This window comes from Monocercomonoides exilis, assembly GCF_001643675.1.
Source record: "Monocercomonoides exilis strain PA203 chromosome Unknown scaffold14-1859848, whole genome shotgun sequence".
NCBI classification, from domain to species: Eukaryota; Preaxostyla; order Oxymonadida; family Polymastigidae; genus Monocercomonoides; species Monocercomonoides exilis.
The window spans coordinates 538,980-556,389 of record NW_027150559.1 but is presented as its reverse complement, the minus strand read 5'-3'; the positions used below and the strand labels follow the sequence as shown (position 1 = coordinate 556,389).

At 41.9% G+C, this 17,410-nt stretch overlaps 3 protein-coding genes across 3 annotated transcripts; 1 reads left to right on the top strand and 2 right to left on the bottom strand.

The window, feature by feature from the left end:
- Nucleotides 1-56: 56 nt before the first annotated feature.
- On the top strand, nucleotides 57-4,158 carry MONOS_8325 (uncharacterized protein; the record flags this gene model as incomplete). Its single annotated transcript, XM_067878729.1, has 2 exons — nucleotides 57-730; nucleotides 828-4,158. 2 exons carry the CDS (start codon nucleotides 57-59, stop codon nucleotides 4,156-4,158), a joined length of 4,005 nt encoding a protein of 1,334 aa, XP_067730288.1.
- Nucleotides 4,159-4,482: 324 nt separating this feature from the next.
- MONOS_8326 (uncharacterized protein) lies at nucleotides 4,483-12,407 on the bottom strand (the record flags this gene model as incomplete). Its single annotated transcript, XM_067878730.1, has 1 exon — nucleotides 4,483-12,407. The coding sequence occupies one exon, from the start codon at nucleotides 12,405-12,407 to the stop codon at nucleotides 4,575-4,577; it is 7,833 nt and encodes a 2,610-aa protein (XP_067730287.1). The 3' UTR covers nucleotides 4,483-4,574.
- Nucleotides 12,408-14,440: 2,033 nt separating this feature from the next.
- Nucleotides 14,441-16,612, bottom strand: MONOS_8327 (uncharacterized protein; the record flags this gene model as incomplete). The annotated part of the gene is made up of 3 exons (XM_067878731.1): nucleotides 14,441-14,517; nucleotides 14,591-15,486; nucleotides 15,621-16,612. The coding sequence occupies 3 exons, from the start codon at nucleotides 16,610-16,612 to the stop codon at nucleotides 14,441-14,443; spliced, it is 1,965 nt and encodes a 654-aa protein (XP_067730286.1).
- Nucleotides 16,613-17,410: the final 798 nt, after the last annotated feature.

Below are 17,410 nucleotides of genomic sequence, written 5' to 3'. Positions count from 1 at the left end.
CTTTATTTGAGAGCATCACTTAAGGGTCAGTCACGATCACTGATCTGAAAAAATAAATGTTATTAAATTCCACCTTAGGAGTTGGACTTGCGGCCGAACCTAACTCAGCAACGCTGACAGGTGGTCCAACAAGTAGTTTCCCTTCTTTTTCGGAAACTTTTCCCTCTCCATCATCTATTCCCTCTCTTCCATCGTCTTCTCAGGTTGCACCTGAAATGAAAGAAGATTCTATTGACTCCGACTCGCCTGCTGACCAGGGTATTAACCTAGAGAAATCCTTCGTTGATATTTTTGGAAGATCACCAGAAATTTCCCTATATGACATGCCTCTTCCAGAGATTGAGATCACAGAAATAGTTTCCACCTTAAAGTGCGAAGATCTATCTCCATTTTTACCGAACGCTCCACCTCCATTTTCAAGAACAACAAGCCCGTACAAGGATGCCTTGGATAGAGCGGGAGAAAGAGCCGAGACATTTTTATACCCAATGATGAAACTGTTACTATCTTCCCATGCAATGACTTCCGATGAAGATCCAATACGAAAAATGATTGCAGATGCTTGTCTCCTCCTTGGAAAGGCGTTAAAGGAAGCAAGACATGTGCGTATACAAGCGCGATTTGGGTTTACAGAGGCTGCAAAGATGAAGGACGAATTTTCTTCGACTCTCCTCACAAAAAGACAAGCAGAACTTCTTGAAGAATCAAAGAAACAAGAAAGAAAAGAGCAGTTTCACGTATTAAGAAATATTCATATCGCGCCTAGCTATTACAACAGTAAAAGGAAATACTCGAAACCATTTATATCTAACGTTTCAAATAAACAGTTTTTTCGTTCAGAGCCCCGGACGTTTGCCAGAAAGAGAGGCCCGAATTTTTACAACAGCAGAAGCAATTCCAGGCAACGATCCAGGGGACAAACTCAAAATTAACCGTGGATGCGCACATTGTTGGGGGCAGAACGGCAGAGCATTGGAAAGAATGGTCAAAAATCGATGGAGCAAAACTGGTACGAAGAGGTGCATTTGCAATTTGGAAGAGCAAACAAGCGCGGAGGAAACTGTCCAATCAAAACATCAACAGGACCAATCCTCACCAATCAAAAGAAGCGCGGGATGCAATGAGCAAGCTTATTCAAGAACAATTAAGGAACAAAATAATCCAACCGATCCAACGGGAAAAAGTCAAGAATTTGAATCCAGTTTTTGTTATAAAAAAGAAGACCGGAGGATGGAGACAGATAATCGACTGCAGGGAACTGAACAAAGCTATCAAATCTGTCCACTTCAAATTGGAAGATTTCAGAACATTGGAAAGAATCATAGAGCAGCAGGATTATGCGGTCACGTTCGATCTGCACCAAGCTTACTATCTGATAAAGGTGGATCACGAGCTTTCACCATATCTTTCATTCGAATTCAACGGAAACTTCTATTGTTTCAACGGAATGCCTTTTGGCTTCAAAGACGCCCCGAGGCTTTTTACAAAAATTATGAGGAAAGTTGTCATGTATATTCGTCAAAAATTCAAAATCAAGATCATTGCTTACCTCGACGACGTTATTCTTCTTCACAAAAATCCAGAATTTCTTCGCCACACAGCACAGGAAGTCACCAGCCTTTTCAACAAGTTAGGCCTTCTCATAAACGAAGAAAAAAGTCAATTGAGTCCCTCCCAGGCATTCTCGTACCTCGGCTTTTTGTGGGACACAAGAAACTTCACGGTACGATTGCAAGAAGAAAAGGCGAAGGAACTAATCTCGGAGTGCAGCAAATGGGAAAAAAGAGCAATTCGTATAAGTCAGGTTCGGGTAAGAGATTTGGCGACCTTTATCGGAAAACTCAATTCGACAAGATTCGTTTTCAAGGAGGCATCCCTTCTTCTCACGCAGATGTATCGAGTACTCAACAGGACTGTTCGACAAACCGGATGGTCGGGGAGGACGAAAATAACTCCGTCAATAATGAACAGTCTTCAGCAATGGATATCGAGACTGAAACGGAACCAGCCGAGGTTCCTTTGCCCCCTCTTCCAGGCCAAAGCAACCTTGACAACAGACGCGTCCGGAAGATCCATGGGAGCATGCCTTTGCTTGGGAAATACAACGCTCGACTATCATCACCCTCTCCCTCATTGGCAAACAAAACAAAGTTCAAACTTTCGAGAGTTGTGGGCAATTTGGAAAGCATTAAGCAATTTTCTTCCAACATTAAAAGCAAAGAACATAAGAAAACTGCTTATCAGATCGGACAATTCAACGTCCATTTTCAACATCAACCGATGGAACGCAGGATCGAACCTGAGATCTTTAATAAGGAGGATCTGGAGGTTAACAAACGAAAACCAAATTCAAGTGAAAGCTCAACACATACCAGGAGTAAGAAACACAAGAGCGGACTCCCTGTCAAGGCTAGAAAGGGGAGGCGATTACACAATCAAACCGGAAGCATTTCAAGTACTGAAGAAGATGACGAATCTGAAATTCACTCTCGATGCGTTTGCAACAAGATGCAATCAAAAGGTGAAGCGCTGGTGTGGGCCAGGAAGCCTGATAAACGAAGACGGGCTTCAACATCCATGGGAAGGAGAAACAGTTCTAGCCCATCCTCCAATCCCTCTGATTGTCCCAGTTCTCATGAAAGCAATAAAAGAAAAAGCGCGTGTTTTGCTCCTCATGCCAGATTGGAAAGGACAGATTTGGGAGCCAATCTTGAACAGAATGAGGACATTCGAATGGACGTGGAGGAACCAAGCGGATCTGCTGAATCCGGGGATTTGGATGAAACGAACAGGAGCCAACCTTCCGCCAGGGAAAATGAGAGTTGTCCTTCTCAACCCGTAACAATCTCTGGCGAAGAATGGTTCAAGGCTGTCCTCGAAGTGAAAGGTTTCTCAAACAACGTTATGGAAATTTGTAAATCCAGTCTAGCACAAACAACGTGGGAGGGGTACATGTCGGGTCTGTCTAATTTTGGATCGGAATGGGCTCAACGTGGATATGGCCCGCCTTCGGATGAGTGGAGTGATTGGGTTGGAAAATGCTCCGATATTTTCATCACTCTTCGCGATAGGGGAATGAAGGTGTCATCACTGTGCCAAACGAGATCTGCAGTGTCTATGCTAACTCAGCTACTATTCGACAGATGTTTGGGTGAGTTTCCGCTCATAAAAATGTTGTTTCGCTCGTTCAAAAGAGCAGAAAGGAGAAAGAAAAAAGATAAGCCGCAGATTTGGAATCCAAAGATCATGTTGGACTACATCATAACGCTTGGAGAAAATTCAAAGCTTCAATTGTTACAATTAACCAAGAAAACGATCTGCTTGTGTATGCTTTTTTCCGCATGCAGGTTTACTGAGCTTGAAAGAATTGACCTCGTTCATTCTTCGATTAGAAAAGATTCTATTGCCTTAGACACCTCGTTAAAAACAACTCTCGGAAGAACAGACATAATCATTCCCTTCTTGATCGACTCTCCACTAATTTGTCCGGCTTCAGCTGTCAGAGAGTTGTGGGAGAGACAAAATACAACACAATCCAACCCAGTCCATTTATTTGTTGGAAAAGACCAAATGAACGCCTTATCAGCAAGGTCATTGAGAAAACTTGCAAAAGAGTTCCTAACTGAAGCAGGAGTTCCAGAGTACTTTGGCCCTTATTCGTTGAAGCATGCTTCCATTTCCGCACTAACAATGGCCGGAGTTCCGGTGGCACAAATTGCAAGATTCGCCAGGCTATCTCCTAAGAGTGACACGATCTCAAGACACTACTTTCGCTCCGACGTAACAATGACATGTGCAAAAACAATTGCATGTCAAACAAATACAACACCATTGGAACATAGCCTAGTGCAACACGAAGCCTTAACGCAAACAGCAGCAGTGGACACTTCCCAGAAGCAGGAAATTATTTTTGACGACACGTCAGATTGCAACACCACCAGCGAATCATCTTCAGCAAGCGATAACTGTGAAGATGAGATGGATCAAAACTACAAAGAGGTTCAAACGCCAGTTCTGCGCGAAAGAAAAAAGTCTTCCCCGAAAGGTTACTGTTCGTCAGCTGAGGCTGTTCAAGAAAAGACGATTCAACTTTCGGTGCGCACAAGATACCAGTGCAAAAAGGAACTACTGGAAAGATTGCTCAATGATGATGAATAATGAGATTATTTAATTTAAAATAATCTTATGAAACGCCCAATTATGTGTATTCTCTCAAATAAAGAGAAGGAAGTGAGAAAATGTTTTCTTTAAAATCAAAGTGCATATGTGCTTTGATTGAAAAAGAAAATATGTATCTCACTTCCTTCTCTTTTTTCCCACCACGTTGCACTCCCACCCCTCAAGAATACATATATAAACACCTTTTTCATCTCCTTTTCTTTAGGTGCGCTTGTTTAATGCACTAAAGTTTGATAATAAACAAAACATATCAACAATTATTCTTATAAGTTTTCTTGAACATTTTTGATTCACATGAAAATATTTTATGTTTTCCATTTCAGATCAGCAGGGTGACTGACCCTTAAGTGATGCTCTCAAATAAAGAGAAGGAAGTGAGATACATATTTTCTTTTTCAATCATCATCATCATCATTATCATCACTTGCAGATGTCACAACTGTTGTTGATGAGATCGATGAGGAATCTGAGTCTGAAGATGAGAAGTCTGAATGCATCACAATGCAGATCACCATGTGCTCAGAGAACAGCACAATGTGGGGACTGAGATTGGAAAGAGATTGGAGTGGATTTTCCATTTCATCAAATGAATGGAGTGCCAGATTCGCCACCCAGAACAGGATCTGCGCAGCTGTTTGCTCTCTCTCAGTCAATGTGCCTATCGCCATCTCCTTCTTCTCATTCCTTCCATGAAGCAACATGAACAGCGAATCCCTCAGATCCACAATCAGCTTCTCATGTGGAGACGAGCAGGCCATTGCATCCACCAGATTCGACATGGATGAGGTTGTTGGGCACAGATCCTCCCCTCGAACAAAAGTGGATTCTGTGTCTGAAGTATCTGTGGTTGAAGTGGATGAAATGGAAGGTGATGGCGTTCGCTTTCTTGTCTCTTCCTCAACTTCTTTCTCATCCACCTTCTCCAGCATCCATTCTGGAATCTTGTCCGAGTCTCTTCCCAAAATGTATTCAGTGGAGCCACTCTCACTCAGCAAATGCTCTGATGACTCCGAGTGTCCCAAGCTTTTCTCATACACCCTCTTCTTTATCCTCTCTTCATTCTTCTTCTCTGCCTCCCTTTCTGCTCTCCTCCACTGCTCCTCCGGTGACATCTCCATCGTCACCATCTCAAATGCCTTCGGATCTTTTCTGATGTTATCATTCACAATCTCTCTCAGATCTTCTGCTTCATTCTTCACCTTCTTCCACCGGACAATGAATATAATGGATATAATTAACAGTATTACTACAATCACAATGCACACAATTAATGCCCATGAGAATTTTCCTTCTTTCCCACTTTCAGCAATTCTGCCATCTCTTTTTCCTTCGGTTTCGCTTCTATTCTTCAGGATAAACGAATCAGTCGATGAAGGCGAATCAATCTTTCCAAACAAAAGACTCACAGACACTTCTGTCTCTGCTCCCACTGCTCCCATCTGAACAGATGAAACAACTGCAACAATTTCGTTCTCTGACTCACTTTCCTTTTCTCCAATCCCATAGCTCTCAACCACCTCTTCCCTTCCATTCCTGAAGCTCAACTTCAACCAAACATCACATGGTAGAAGAAGTCTCCCACTCAGCGTGATGATTGTTCTTCCCTCAGATCCTGTCTCATTCCTCGCCTCTTCCACAACTGGGATGAATAGTGGTGATCCTCTCTCCTCCATCATCCCGCTCAACTCGCATCCTTCATCCAATATCCAAAGTGAAGAATTATCCTTCAATCCATCTCCTCCTTTCAAATTCATCACATTCAACACTCCTGAATCTGAACAGAGAATGTTTCTTCTCAATGATGAATATCCTTCAATTGATGGGTTGTTGTTCGTGAAATTCCCTGCTTCAATTGTTACGCTTCCTCCACTAATTGCAAGTCCACCATCATGTGAATTTGAGATTGTTGTATCTTTCATCACCACAGAACTCTCCTTCACCTCAACAACTGATCCATTCCATTTGCATATCTCATTTTTGTTATTGTTTCCATTTGCTTTTTCATCCATATTTCTAATCTTCACAGACTCTCTTTCGTTTGTGTTGCCATCAAAAATGCAGCTCTCAATCACAGTGCTTTCACTCTCCTTCACAGAAATACATTTTCCCTTTCCTTCTCCATTTGCAGCAAGTGTATTTCTCAATGAACAATTTGTCAGCTGTGTCATCTTTTTCATTTTCAAACATGATATCAACGATGCCCCATCGTCAGACGATGTAATGTTTGTTGCACTCATTTTTTCTATTCCCAACTGCTCTCCTTCAACTGCATCAATAAGGCTTGTTCCCATCCTGAGATCAAAAAAGTCACACGAAATCAAGGAAAGGATTGCAGATTGAAGCATACAGACAGCTGAAGCAGAGAGTGAAAGATCTGACACCACACAGCCCTCAAGCATGCATTCACCTCTCTCAATTCGCACAATGCAGAATGGAATACTCGATTGCACATGTTCTCCCATTCCCTCTGTGATTTTGGTGCTGAATGTGCAGTTCGCCACTTCCAGCAATCCTCCGACAGGGTAAAGAAGAATAGAATGAAGTGAAGCAAATTCAGTCTCAAACACAAATTTCAGTCTTGAAATTGACACAGCACCTGATGTTTCTATCAGAGCCTCTCGGGAACATTCGACTGCAGGGCACACTTCCACAACGCACAATCCTCGACCTCTCGAAATCAGACTCATCTCTTCCAGCTGCAGCTCCCCATTGATCACACTTGCTCCATCTGCAAACACAAGGCTCATGAACTCTGAAGTCAGGTGCATCAGTCCATATTCAATCGAATAGCACGGAAGAGAGTACGCACCACACTGGCGCTCATTCGACCCGTTCTCACTCGACACAACAATCGTATCGCTCTGATGGATCGTTATGAAATCGATCAAGTTTGTGTCTCCTGTGTGCTCAGTCACATCTATTCCATATATCGCATTCAGCTGAACATAATACTTCTCTCTCAGATCGAAATGAAACTGCGTTTCATTAATCTGGCTCGTGATGTTGTAGCACTCAACAAAAATATCATTCCCCACACCTGCTATGTTTGCACCCCAATTCATCTTCTCAAACACAAAATTCAGCCTTCCTGTTTCTCTGCTCCTCAAATACACCCCTCCTCCTTTCCCACTCTCGCTGCAACAGCACCGACTTATCGTCGATCTCGAAATACGCAATGCCCCTGACCCACTCAACACAAATAGCATCACTCCGCCTTTCTCGCTTGCTTCTGCTTTGTTGTCCACAAACAAACTGTCCTCAATCCTCAGCTCAATCCCGCTCTCTCCTTTCATCTCACACACACTTGCTCCATCATCCTTTCTTTTCATTCCCACAAACGAGCAATTCTCAATCAAAACGCTGCTCATTTCTTTCCCACTGTTCGTGCACATTTGCTCTTCAGTTTCCTTCACTGTGAAAACACATCCATCAGTTTCATTCAGAGATGAGCAATCAACACTCTCCATGGTGCAACCAACGCCAACTTCATTGATCACAAAAACACTGCATCCAACACTGCCGGAGTCCATCGACAAATCTTTTACAATCAGTTCTCCTGCATCCATCGCCACAAACACGCATCTGCTTGGAGTGCTTTGCTGAGCATCTGAGCGAAATGAACATCCAGTCATTTCCAACTTCCCAGCTCTATTTGCAACTGCAGTTCTGCAAGCATTATCAACTCCAGTTCCCGAGTGAAGTGCAATGTCTGTGAACGAAAGTGACTTGTGATTCACCAAATAGCAATCCAGTCCATCTTCAACTGCCTTCTCCAAAAACAGCACAGCCTTTTCATTTTCTTCGCCCATTGTCTCTGCTTTTTCAAACTTGAAGCTGGACACATTGAATGAATCATGAATGATAGTTGATCCTTCGATTTGAATCGTTTTCATTCCAATCTCCTTTTTCATGTTTTTCATCCCTTTCCAAAGTGTTCTGCATGGCTCTTCCTTGCTTCCACATCGGGCCACATCAAATCCGTCCGATGAGATAAATATCTCAAATGAGCTGTACGGAATCAGAAACATGAGCAAATCTTTGTTTGAATGAATGTTGTCGCTCCCAACAAACAGCAATCCGTCTTCCTTCATCGACTCATAATCAAATCTGAATGTATCTACCCTCACTGTGCTGTTCAAATCAGCCGCCAAAATAAACACATTCTTTCCAATATCTGCTCTGTTCTTGTCAAACTTCACACCAACATCCATGAGCAAAGGCATGCCGTTGTTGCCGCTGCTGCATTTCTGGCAATTCAAAAACAAAAACCCTCCTCTGTTGTGATCACCAGATAGCGAGCAGACTGATGAATTAATATCCTTGATCGCAACATATTCTTCTTCTTTCAATATCACATTCATCACGCCACCTTCATTGCCTCCGGTATTCTCTATTTGAGAGAAGTTGCAGCGTTCAAGCTCCAGCGAAGATGAAACCACAAACGGAGAAATGGCAAACAGGCAACATTGCAATGAGCACCCAATCATCGAGCATGTTCCACTCGTTGTTTTCACAAGCGAGTATTCAACTGCATCTGCCACCATCACAGCAAAAGTGCAATTCTCAAATCGAAGCTTTCCGCTCGAAAAAATCAATGATGCTAATTTCGCTTCAAACAACGAAGGAATCTCAAGCTTCAGCGAAAGCAAACTGAGTGAATTACTCGAAGCAATCACTGAAATCATGTTATTCCCTGTTATTGAGCTGGAAAAGTGGATCAGCTTCCATTTCACCTCTTCCTCTTCATTCACATGGCAATCAAAAGCCATCTCTTCATCAAACATGAAGCAATCTTCAACTCTGCTTTCATCCATCACAACCAGTCTCCCTTCAGTTCCCACCTCATTCCCACCAATATGGTTAATTCCACTCCACACAGAACAGCAAGGAAAAATCTCGCTTCCACACCCAGCTGCATCATATCCCTCTGAAGACACAAACACTTCCTCCGCCTTTCTTTCAACAAGAAACAACCGAAGATCCACACTTTCTTCAAACCGATCTCGATCCCTTCCTTTCATATCAACAAATACTCCTTCTTCATCCTCATACTCAAATCCAAACCCCGCACTTGTCACCGTTTCGTTCAGTTTTTTGCACGAGACAAACAAATCCTTCCCTTCAAATGCTTGGTTGCCTTTGAATTGCACTTCTGAAAATCTGATGTTGTTCTCACTATCATCCAGCACATCCAAATACACACTTCCTCCTCTTCCTTCATTTTTATTAGCTGAACATTTCATAAAAGATACAAATTCAACTTTGATTTGATCATTCATTCCCAATTCGCATCGGATACATCCGCCTTGCATGCTTTCAGTTTGAATATCTTCAAAAGAGCTCTCTTCATTGATGCTCAATTTTGCTCCTTTTTTCGACACAAAACATGAGCTCAACCCCACAACGCATTTCGTAACTGTTGTGTTCTTCAAAGATGCATCAGATCCTGCTTCATTCATAACAAGCCCAACACCATTTGCGTGCATATCATCGATTGTGCAGTTTTCAAAAGCTGTGCTTCCACCGCTACACATTGCAATCCCACTTCCTCCAAAATGCACTCCTTTCATCACAGCCCTGTCAAAATGAACGAATCCTCCTTTCGCAGCAACTATCCATTTCCCACATTCATTCGACGCACTCACACAACCAGAAAATGTGCAGCCAACAAAAGTGCATTGCCCCACCCTCACTTCCACAACTGACTGTTCTTCTGCCAGATTCATCGGTGCTCGCGGAAGAACAAACTCAAGAACTGAAAAAATCAAATACGTTAATGCTTCACCCGCTGTCTGCTCAAATTTTCCTTCCTCCCCAACAATCATTTTCTGTGCCTCATCATTCCCTTGCATCGTCAGTGATTTTCCGTTTCTATTGATTGTCCCATTCACTTCTGCCTCCCCTTCCAGCTGCATGATCACATGCTCATCTTTCATCCGAGCAAACCCCACATCAACTGACAAGCACGGGTTTTCCTTCAATCCACAGTTCTGCCCGTCGTTCCCTGTTCCATCCACAAACATATATGATCCCAAAGACGGGAACAAATAGCTTATGATAGACCCTTCCTTGCTGGCGTCAGAAAGCTCTTCAACCCACATCAACTTCTGAACTGTCGCATTCGTGGCTGTCCCATACCACAATGTCGGAAGAAGCATCAGCCATGGTGACTCACACACCAGATACACATCATCTCCCTTTTCTGCCACGCTGTTTCTGAATTCGTTGTTTTTCATTGAATATGTGATGTTCGTGCTCTCAAACCTCACATACAGCCCTCCTCCCTTTCCACTTCCAGATGGTACAGTGCACTTGTCCATCTTATTGCGCTCATACACAAACCTCCCTCCTTCTCTCACAATCATCACCATTCCTCCTCCCACTGAACCATCTGCCTCACAACCACACTTCTCAAAAGTGCAGTTTGTAATCTCAATGCATTCTCCATTCCTCGCATCCCCATTCATCACTCCGCCATTTCCATTATTTCTCGTTATCTCCAAAAATGTGTTGTTCTTCATCGTCAGACTCGTTCCATATCCCTCCTCTCCATTTCCAATCGCAAACATATTCCCATAAGCAAAGTCTGTTTCTTTCAGCGTTGAGTTTGCAATCACTACTTCCTTCCCCTGCTTCAATTCCACCACACTCCCTCCTCCTTCCCTTATTGCATTCCAAATTGTCACTTCATCAATCAGACCTTCCACGCCAACACCATCAATCACAATCATCCCTTTTCCAAGTGTCTCAAAGTTCCCGAATTCACATTTCACCATCTCAATCTTTCCTCCTCTGCAACAAACACATGTTGCCTCAACTATCCCTTCTTTGGTTGCAAATGAACATCCTTCAATTCTCAAAATGTTGCCACTGCACAGAAACACACTGTTCTTCATCGATTCTGCAAACCTTGAAACAACAAATGCCAAATTGAAAAATTTCACATTTTGCATTGTTTCAATCATGCTTTCCTTTTCCCTCTCTCCTCCTCCTGATCCATCCACAACAATTCGTTGCATCTGCATCTCTCCGTCAATTGTCATTGTCTGTGAATCAATAACAATTTCTTCTTCAATTGAAAAAGAAGATAGCAGACGCAGCACTGCCAATGATGTTCCAAACAAGGCTTTCCCTGCATATTTCAGTGTTCTGCACGGAAAATCAAAATACCCACACTTTGCGTGATCCATTCCTCCATCTCTCCCATGAACATATCCAACTGTGGGTTTTTCGCGAAACAGCACCACAAGCGGAATCAGCTGACCAACACTTCCATTTTCCATTCCCATCAACTCCTTCAAATCCGGATTCTTGTCAACATCAACCTCAAACGAAAAATTGAACGATGTTTCATTCACAAGCTCTGACAAGCTCTCGCACTCCATCATCACATTCTTGCCTCCAAAACTTGCTGAATTGGCTGCCTCTTCCGTTCCAAAAGTCAACTTCGTCATCACAAAATCTCTTCCTCCTTCCTCACACCTCAGCATCACTCCCCCTCCATATCCCCCAACTGATCCTTCGCCAATGGCTGAGCACTTCCCAAAATATGTCTCACTCTCCACAATTCCCAGCCTCATCACTCCTGTTCCTTTCAGAACCACACTTATTCCTCCCCCGCATCCCTTTGATGTTCCACAGCCTTCAATCTCAACGTCATAAATACTCATCCTGCACTCATCACCAATCACTCCATTCACAACACTTCCATTCCCTTCCAATTCATTCACACCCTGAAATGAGCTGTTTGCAATCGAAAGATCTCCCCCTTTTCTGTCACTAATGAATCCGCAATTTTTGTTTCCACAGCTTTGTGCTGTCACATTAGCCAGCGAAAGTGAATTCTCGGAGGTGTACTCAATTAGACCATTTGTGTCTATCATTTGCGCATCGCTGATAAAGACATTATTTATCAATGCTTTTCCATTTCCTTTCAGGCACAGGATGGGAGCTGATGTAAACTGCACAGCTTCTATCCTCAACCCTGCAACAGAAAGACTTCCACTTTGAAGGCGAATGAACGAATAATTGCACTGAATCACAGAAGGCTCGCATTCAATTGCACAATCTTCGATTTGCAACTCTCCGCCAGCTCCTGATACTTGAAACACACTTGTTTGAACAGATGGAAGCGATCCAGCAAGAATGTGAACAAACAGCTCAAACTCGACTCTCGAAAAAACTTCAATCATGCATTCACTGCCAGTCTCATTCCCCTTCATTTCCATCCTTGTTCTAGTTGCGACCCCACAAAACTCGTATCCTTCACTTTCGTTCAGTATCACACTCTCTGAAAATGAATACGTTTCTCCAAATCGCACTTTTCTTTCTTTCCCCATCACTCTCTTCAATGCATAATCAACTGTTTGGCACCTGAACTCTTCAAATCCACAAACAACAACATCCACCCCACTGTTGCTCATGAACATCCACTCAGGATCGTCTGCAAGGTAATATTTCAATGGAATGATCAAATCTCCCCACTTTGAGTCAATTCCCATCGCCAAAGAGCTGAGATCAGAAATGTGAATTGGAAATTGAATCTGTTCTTTTCTCACACTTGTTGCCAAATCTGGAGATTGCACAAACAGATCTGCTCCATGCTCTGCCTCGTTCAATCTGAAAACAAGTGTTTCTGATAGCTCAAATCTTGCCTCAGCATCCAAAAGATGAAGCAGCATCCCTCCTCCTCTCCCATTCGTTCCACTTCCTGAGGGTGCGCTACATGCTTCAAGCTTCGTCGATGAAACATACAACTCGCTCGCCTTTTCCAGCACTGCGTGCATTCCTCCTCCCCCATTGCCATTTCCAGACACTCCGCATCCTTTCAATGAGCAGTTCTCTATATCAACAACAAATCTGCTTGCTTCGTCTGCTTGCAAAGAAATGCTTGCACCATCCCCATCTGTTCTCGTGATGTTTTCAAATGATGTGTTCTTCAGCTCCAACAACGAGCACACCTCAATGTGAATCATCCCACTCTTCTCCAAAGCACAATCTCCAAATGAACAATTCTGAATTGATACTGAATTGCTTGTGGCCATTCTGATCACTCCTCCACTCCCGCTTGCTCTCACATTGTTCATTGTCAATAGATCAATTGTGCATTTCGCACTTCCATCCACAAGCACCATGTAACTTTCAAACAACACCTCTCTCTCAGCCCCACATCTCAGCCTCAGCATCTGCATATACCCACCGCTCGCTCTGGCAAATATATACCCAATCGTATTTGCATTGTCCATCCCATCAATCGCACAGTCAATAATTCTCATGTCTCCGGCCAACGAATATACAAATGTGGAACGCCCTGAAATCGATTGCCCCAGCTCAAAGGTGATGTTTGTGAGTGTTGTAGTAACATTGTTTTTCACCAACCAGTCGTGCTCTTTTGGTTCTATTGTCTCCACTCTCAATCCAATAGCTTTGTCACTCGAATCTATTTCATATGACTGCTCGCTCAAAGTTATTTCCTCCACAAATCCAAATGTGTTCACAAGCCTCACAACTCGTTTCGATTCTGGAAACCGATGCTCTGCAGCTTTTTCAATCGTTTGGCATGGATAATCAGCATAACCGCACAACCTTAAATCATTTCCATTTGCTTTTCCACTCACATATGCAGGTGGCTGAAAAGCTCGCAGAAACAAGGCAAGCGGAATAATAATCTCAGGATTGCCTCTTTCAATACCGCTCAACTCACCGAAGTTTGTCGAGTTGATTCCAATTTGGGGACGAAATCCAAGTGATGCATTGCTGATGACCTTCGACAGGCTCTGCGCTTCCACAAATACATTCTTTCCTCTCCAGGCATCACATCCAACAAAGGCACAAAGCTCAATCCTGAAACTGCATTCGTTGCTCAGGCATGCCAGATGCATCGCCCCTCCTTTCCCTTTTTTTGTTTCATCAGCAGGTGATGAACATGACTCAAACATCACATTTGAATTGCCTCCAATTCGCAATTCGCTTCCTGTTTGCATCGAAAAGTGAATCCCTCCCCCATTGCCATTTGCACAAGAGCACATTTTCAGCGTTGTGTTTGACAAGCCAAAAGAACTTCCAGAATCTAATGAACTGGAGAAAATAGATCCACTTCCAGTGGCTCTTGTGATGTTCTCAAAGGTCACATTCACTATTCTTGGAGAATTTCTCGAAGATAGTTCAACTTCACTGAAGATTGGCACTGAAAGAACCATATTCTGAATCTCCACATTTTCCAGCGAAATGCAGTTCATATTCAACACAAATGGTGATGAATCTATTTCGCTTCCTCCTGACTCAGATGCTGGGGATAAAACGAGAACATCAGACAAAGAAAGCACTCCTGCGGAAGAGCTTACCATAAAAAGTCGTGGAGATGGATGTACTGCTGAATCATGTTGGATTTGAATTGCTGTTATCATCAAACTCCCATTCGACATGCTGAATAAAACTGAAGAGGCTTCCAACGATTGTGTTCGAACAATTGAGTTAAGATGGCTTTCTCCAGCAAGTTCAATGTGCTTTTCTCCACAGTCAATCGAAGCAAGTGGAGCAAATATGGAGATCATCAGCTTCACTCCTTGTATCATGGCATATCCTGAATTTCTCACAGCTCTTTCAATCGTTTTGCAGGGTTTGTCTTCCGATTCCCCACAAAGCAACTCAGCATCACTTCCGTTGCTGGAAACATAACGCTTCAGCAACCCCAGCCCAAGCCAGGAATCATAATATGTTTGACTGCTATTGAACCAAACTCTTTGCTTTTCTGTGGTCGAATATGATAATTCAAATGGACAGTCAATCAAATTCGGATAAACAATGTAAACATCATGACCATTTCCGATTCCTGCAATGTTTCCATCAAAAAAGCAATATTTCACAAATACTAACGATCCACTAATCTCTTCGGATGAGTTCTGTTTTATTACAAATGCCCCACCTTCATTTTCAGCTATGTTCCTCTGAAACGCAGATTCTTTCAAAAGAAATGAAGTTTCAAGTTCGTATTCCACTAATAAGGCTCCCGCTAAAGATCCTGCTTTGTTCTTCAAAAAAGTGCAATTATCGACTAAGAATGGATCAACTTTCTTTCCATCTTTCCCAAAAATCTTCACCAACCTCACTGCACCAGCGTAATAGTTACTGGAATTGCATCTATCAAAAAGGCAACCGAATAGAAGAACCGATCCTTCAGATGTATTATAGCATTGAACAGCTCCAACACCGTTTGAAGTTGAATAGCAAAAAGAAAAATTAGACTCTCCAATACTCGCTACTAAAGCTCCACTCACACAAATGGCTCCAATATGAGGAGCTGTGCAACTTCACATGTGTACATAGAGTTGTTTAAAAACAAACGAAATTAAGAAATATAATTCAATGAATAAAAAGAAATGGAAAATATATAAAAAAAAAACATGAATCTGTTTAATATGTGAAATAAGACTATAGCATACGAAATAAACTTGCATCTTCTCACAACTAATTGAACTTTGAAACGAAATAGATTAATTCCACCACCATAATCTGGGGAAATGCATCCATCAAATGTGTCATCTTCAAATGTTTCTGACTGTGTCAGAACTTGATGTCCTGATTCTCCTGAATAGTGTGCATTAGCATTTGCATTTCTGATGCATCGATGATATGTGTTGTTGGATGAAAGCAGTGCTGTGCCTGCAGTGTTTATTGATCGAACAATGCCTCCATAAAAGACTTCGCAAACTTCGCAGAACGAGCATCCTGAAATCAAATTCAAACTCTCTGAAAAAGAAGAAGGAATTCTGATTGTTTGTGCTGAAGCGATCGACATGTTGCAAAATGAAGATCTTGCCAAATTCACATCTTCTTTTCCTGACGAAGAAAGAAACGGAGAAGACAGAAGTTGCAGAGACGAAAATGCAGAATTGGATACACTCACTCTGTTTGATGTTTCTTGGATCAAAATATCTCCAACCAAATGGGAAGCCATCAACGAAGGAATGCCATTTTCAGCAGCAGATGTTGTGAGTGAAATATTCTCGCAACACAAGCAACCACCAGTTTGCGCGAATGGAGGAATGCATCTTTTTGCTGAATATTTCATCGAGCAGTAGCTCAAAGATATCGAAGATTCGTTGATGAAAAACACTGAAATTTTCTCTCTTGCATAAATCTCAACATTCCATACTGAAAAAGTGGAATTCATTATGTGTATGCTCACATCAATTCGAGTTGAACTCCCGCAGTGTTGACTCTCTCTCCCATCATTTTTCTCCATATCCCCCGGTGGATTGTCGTTATTCGGCAGCATCTGCAAGCAAGCAGGTGGAATTAAAAGATGCACATTTGATGTTTCACTCATTTCCTCACTCTCCTTTGACCAGTAATTATCCATCAAACCTCCACATGTTGCCATGTTGACAGCAAAAGACAGAAGTACAACAAACAAACAATTTGATGCTTGCATGGCCAACAAATCTCAACGTTGAATGTTGAATACTTCTGATCATTCCCGCAATAATAACTGTGATCCTCTTTCCTTGTATTGCTTCAACACTGGGCTTTTTAACTGCTCTCTTCAAGTCAAAGGGCACATGTAATTTGATCTATTTGCGTTTTTGAAATAAATATAGAATCAATGATAATTAAAGAATTAAAATTTTATTATATGAAAAAAGAATCAAAAAATGAAAAATGATAATACAAATGAAGAAAACATATTTTATTCTTTTCACAAAGTTTGGAAGAGAAAAAAATAAATATTTCTACTCAAACAATTTATACCGATATAATGCATTTTCTGATTCAATAAAAAATAATCCCCAATGCAAACAACAATGACTTGACTTCACTGCAAGTGCTAGTAAAATAATATTGAAGGTTTAATGTGAAAACTGAAGAAACAAGCTCGACAAAAAATAGGTAAAATTGTAAGCACTGAAATGAATAAACAAATAAATTTTTTGAGTTTCAAAGAAAAATGTGAGATGATGAAAATAATAATAAAAGTCAATCCAAACCGTTGAAGCAAGGTTGTTCGTTCAAAGAAGGTGATAACCATAAAAAGGAAAAGGAAGGATCTTTCACGTTCATCGCAAAAACGCAATCTTTCAACATTCATTTCATTCAAAATTTCCTTTCCATTCATTATTCTGCCTTCAGCTGTCATTTCCCTGCAGTGTTCAATATTTTTTTCTTCTTTTCTGCTTTTGTTTCGTAATTTTCCATTTCCTTTCTTCGGCAATAAACAGTTCATCTGCTTCAC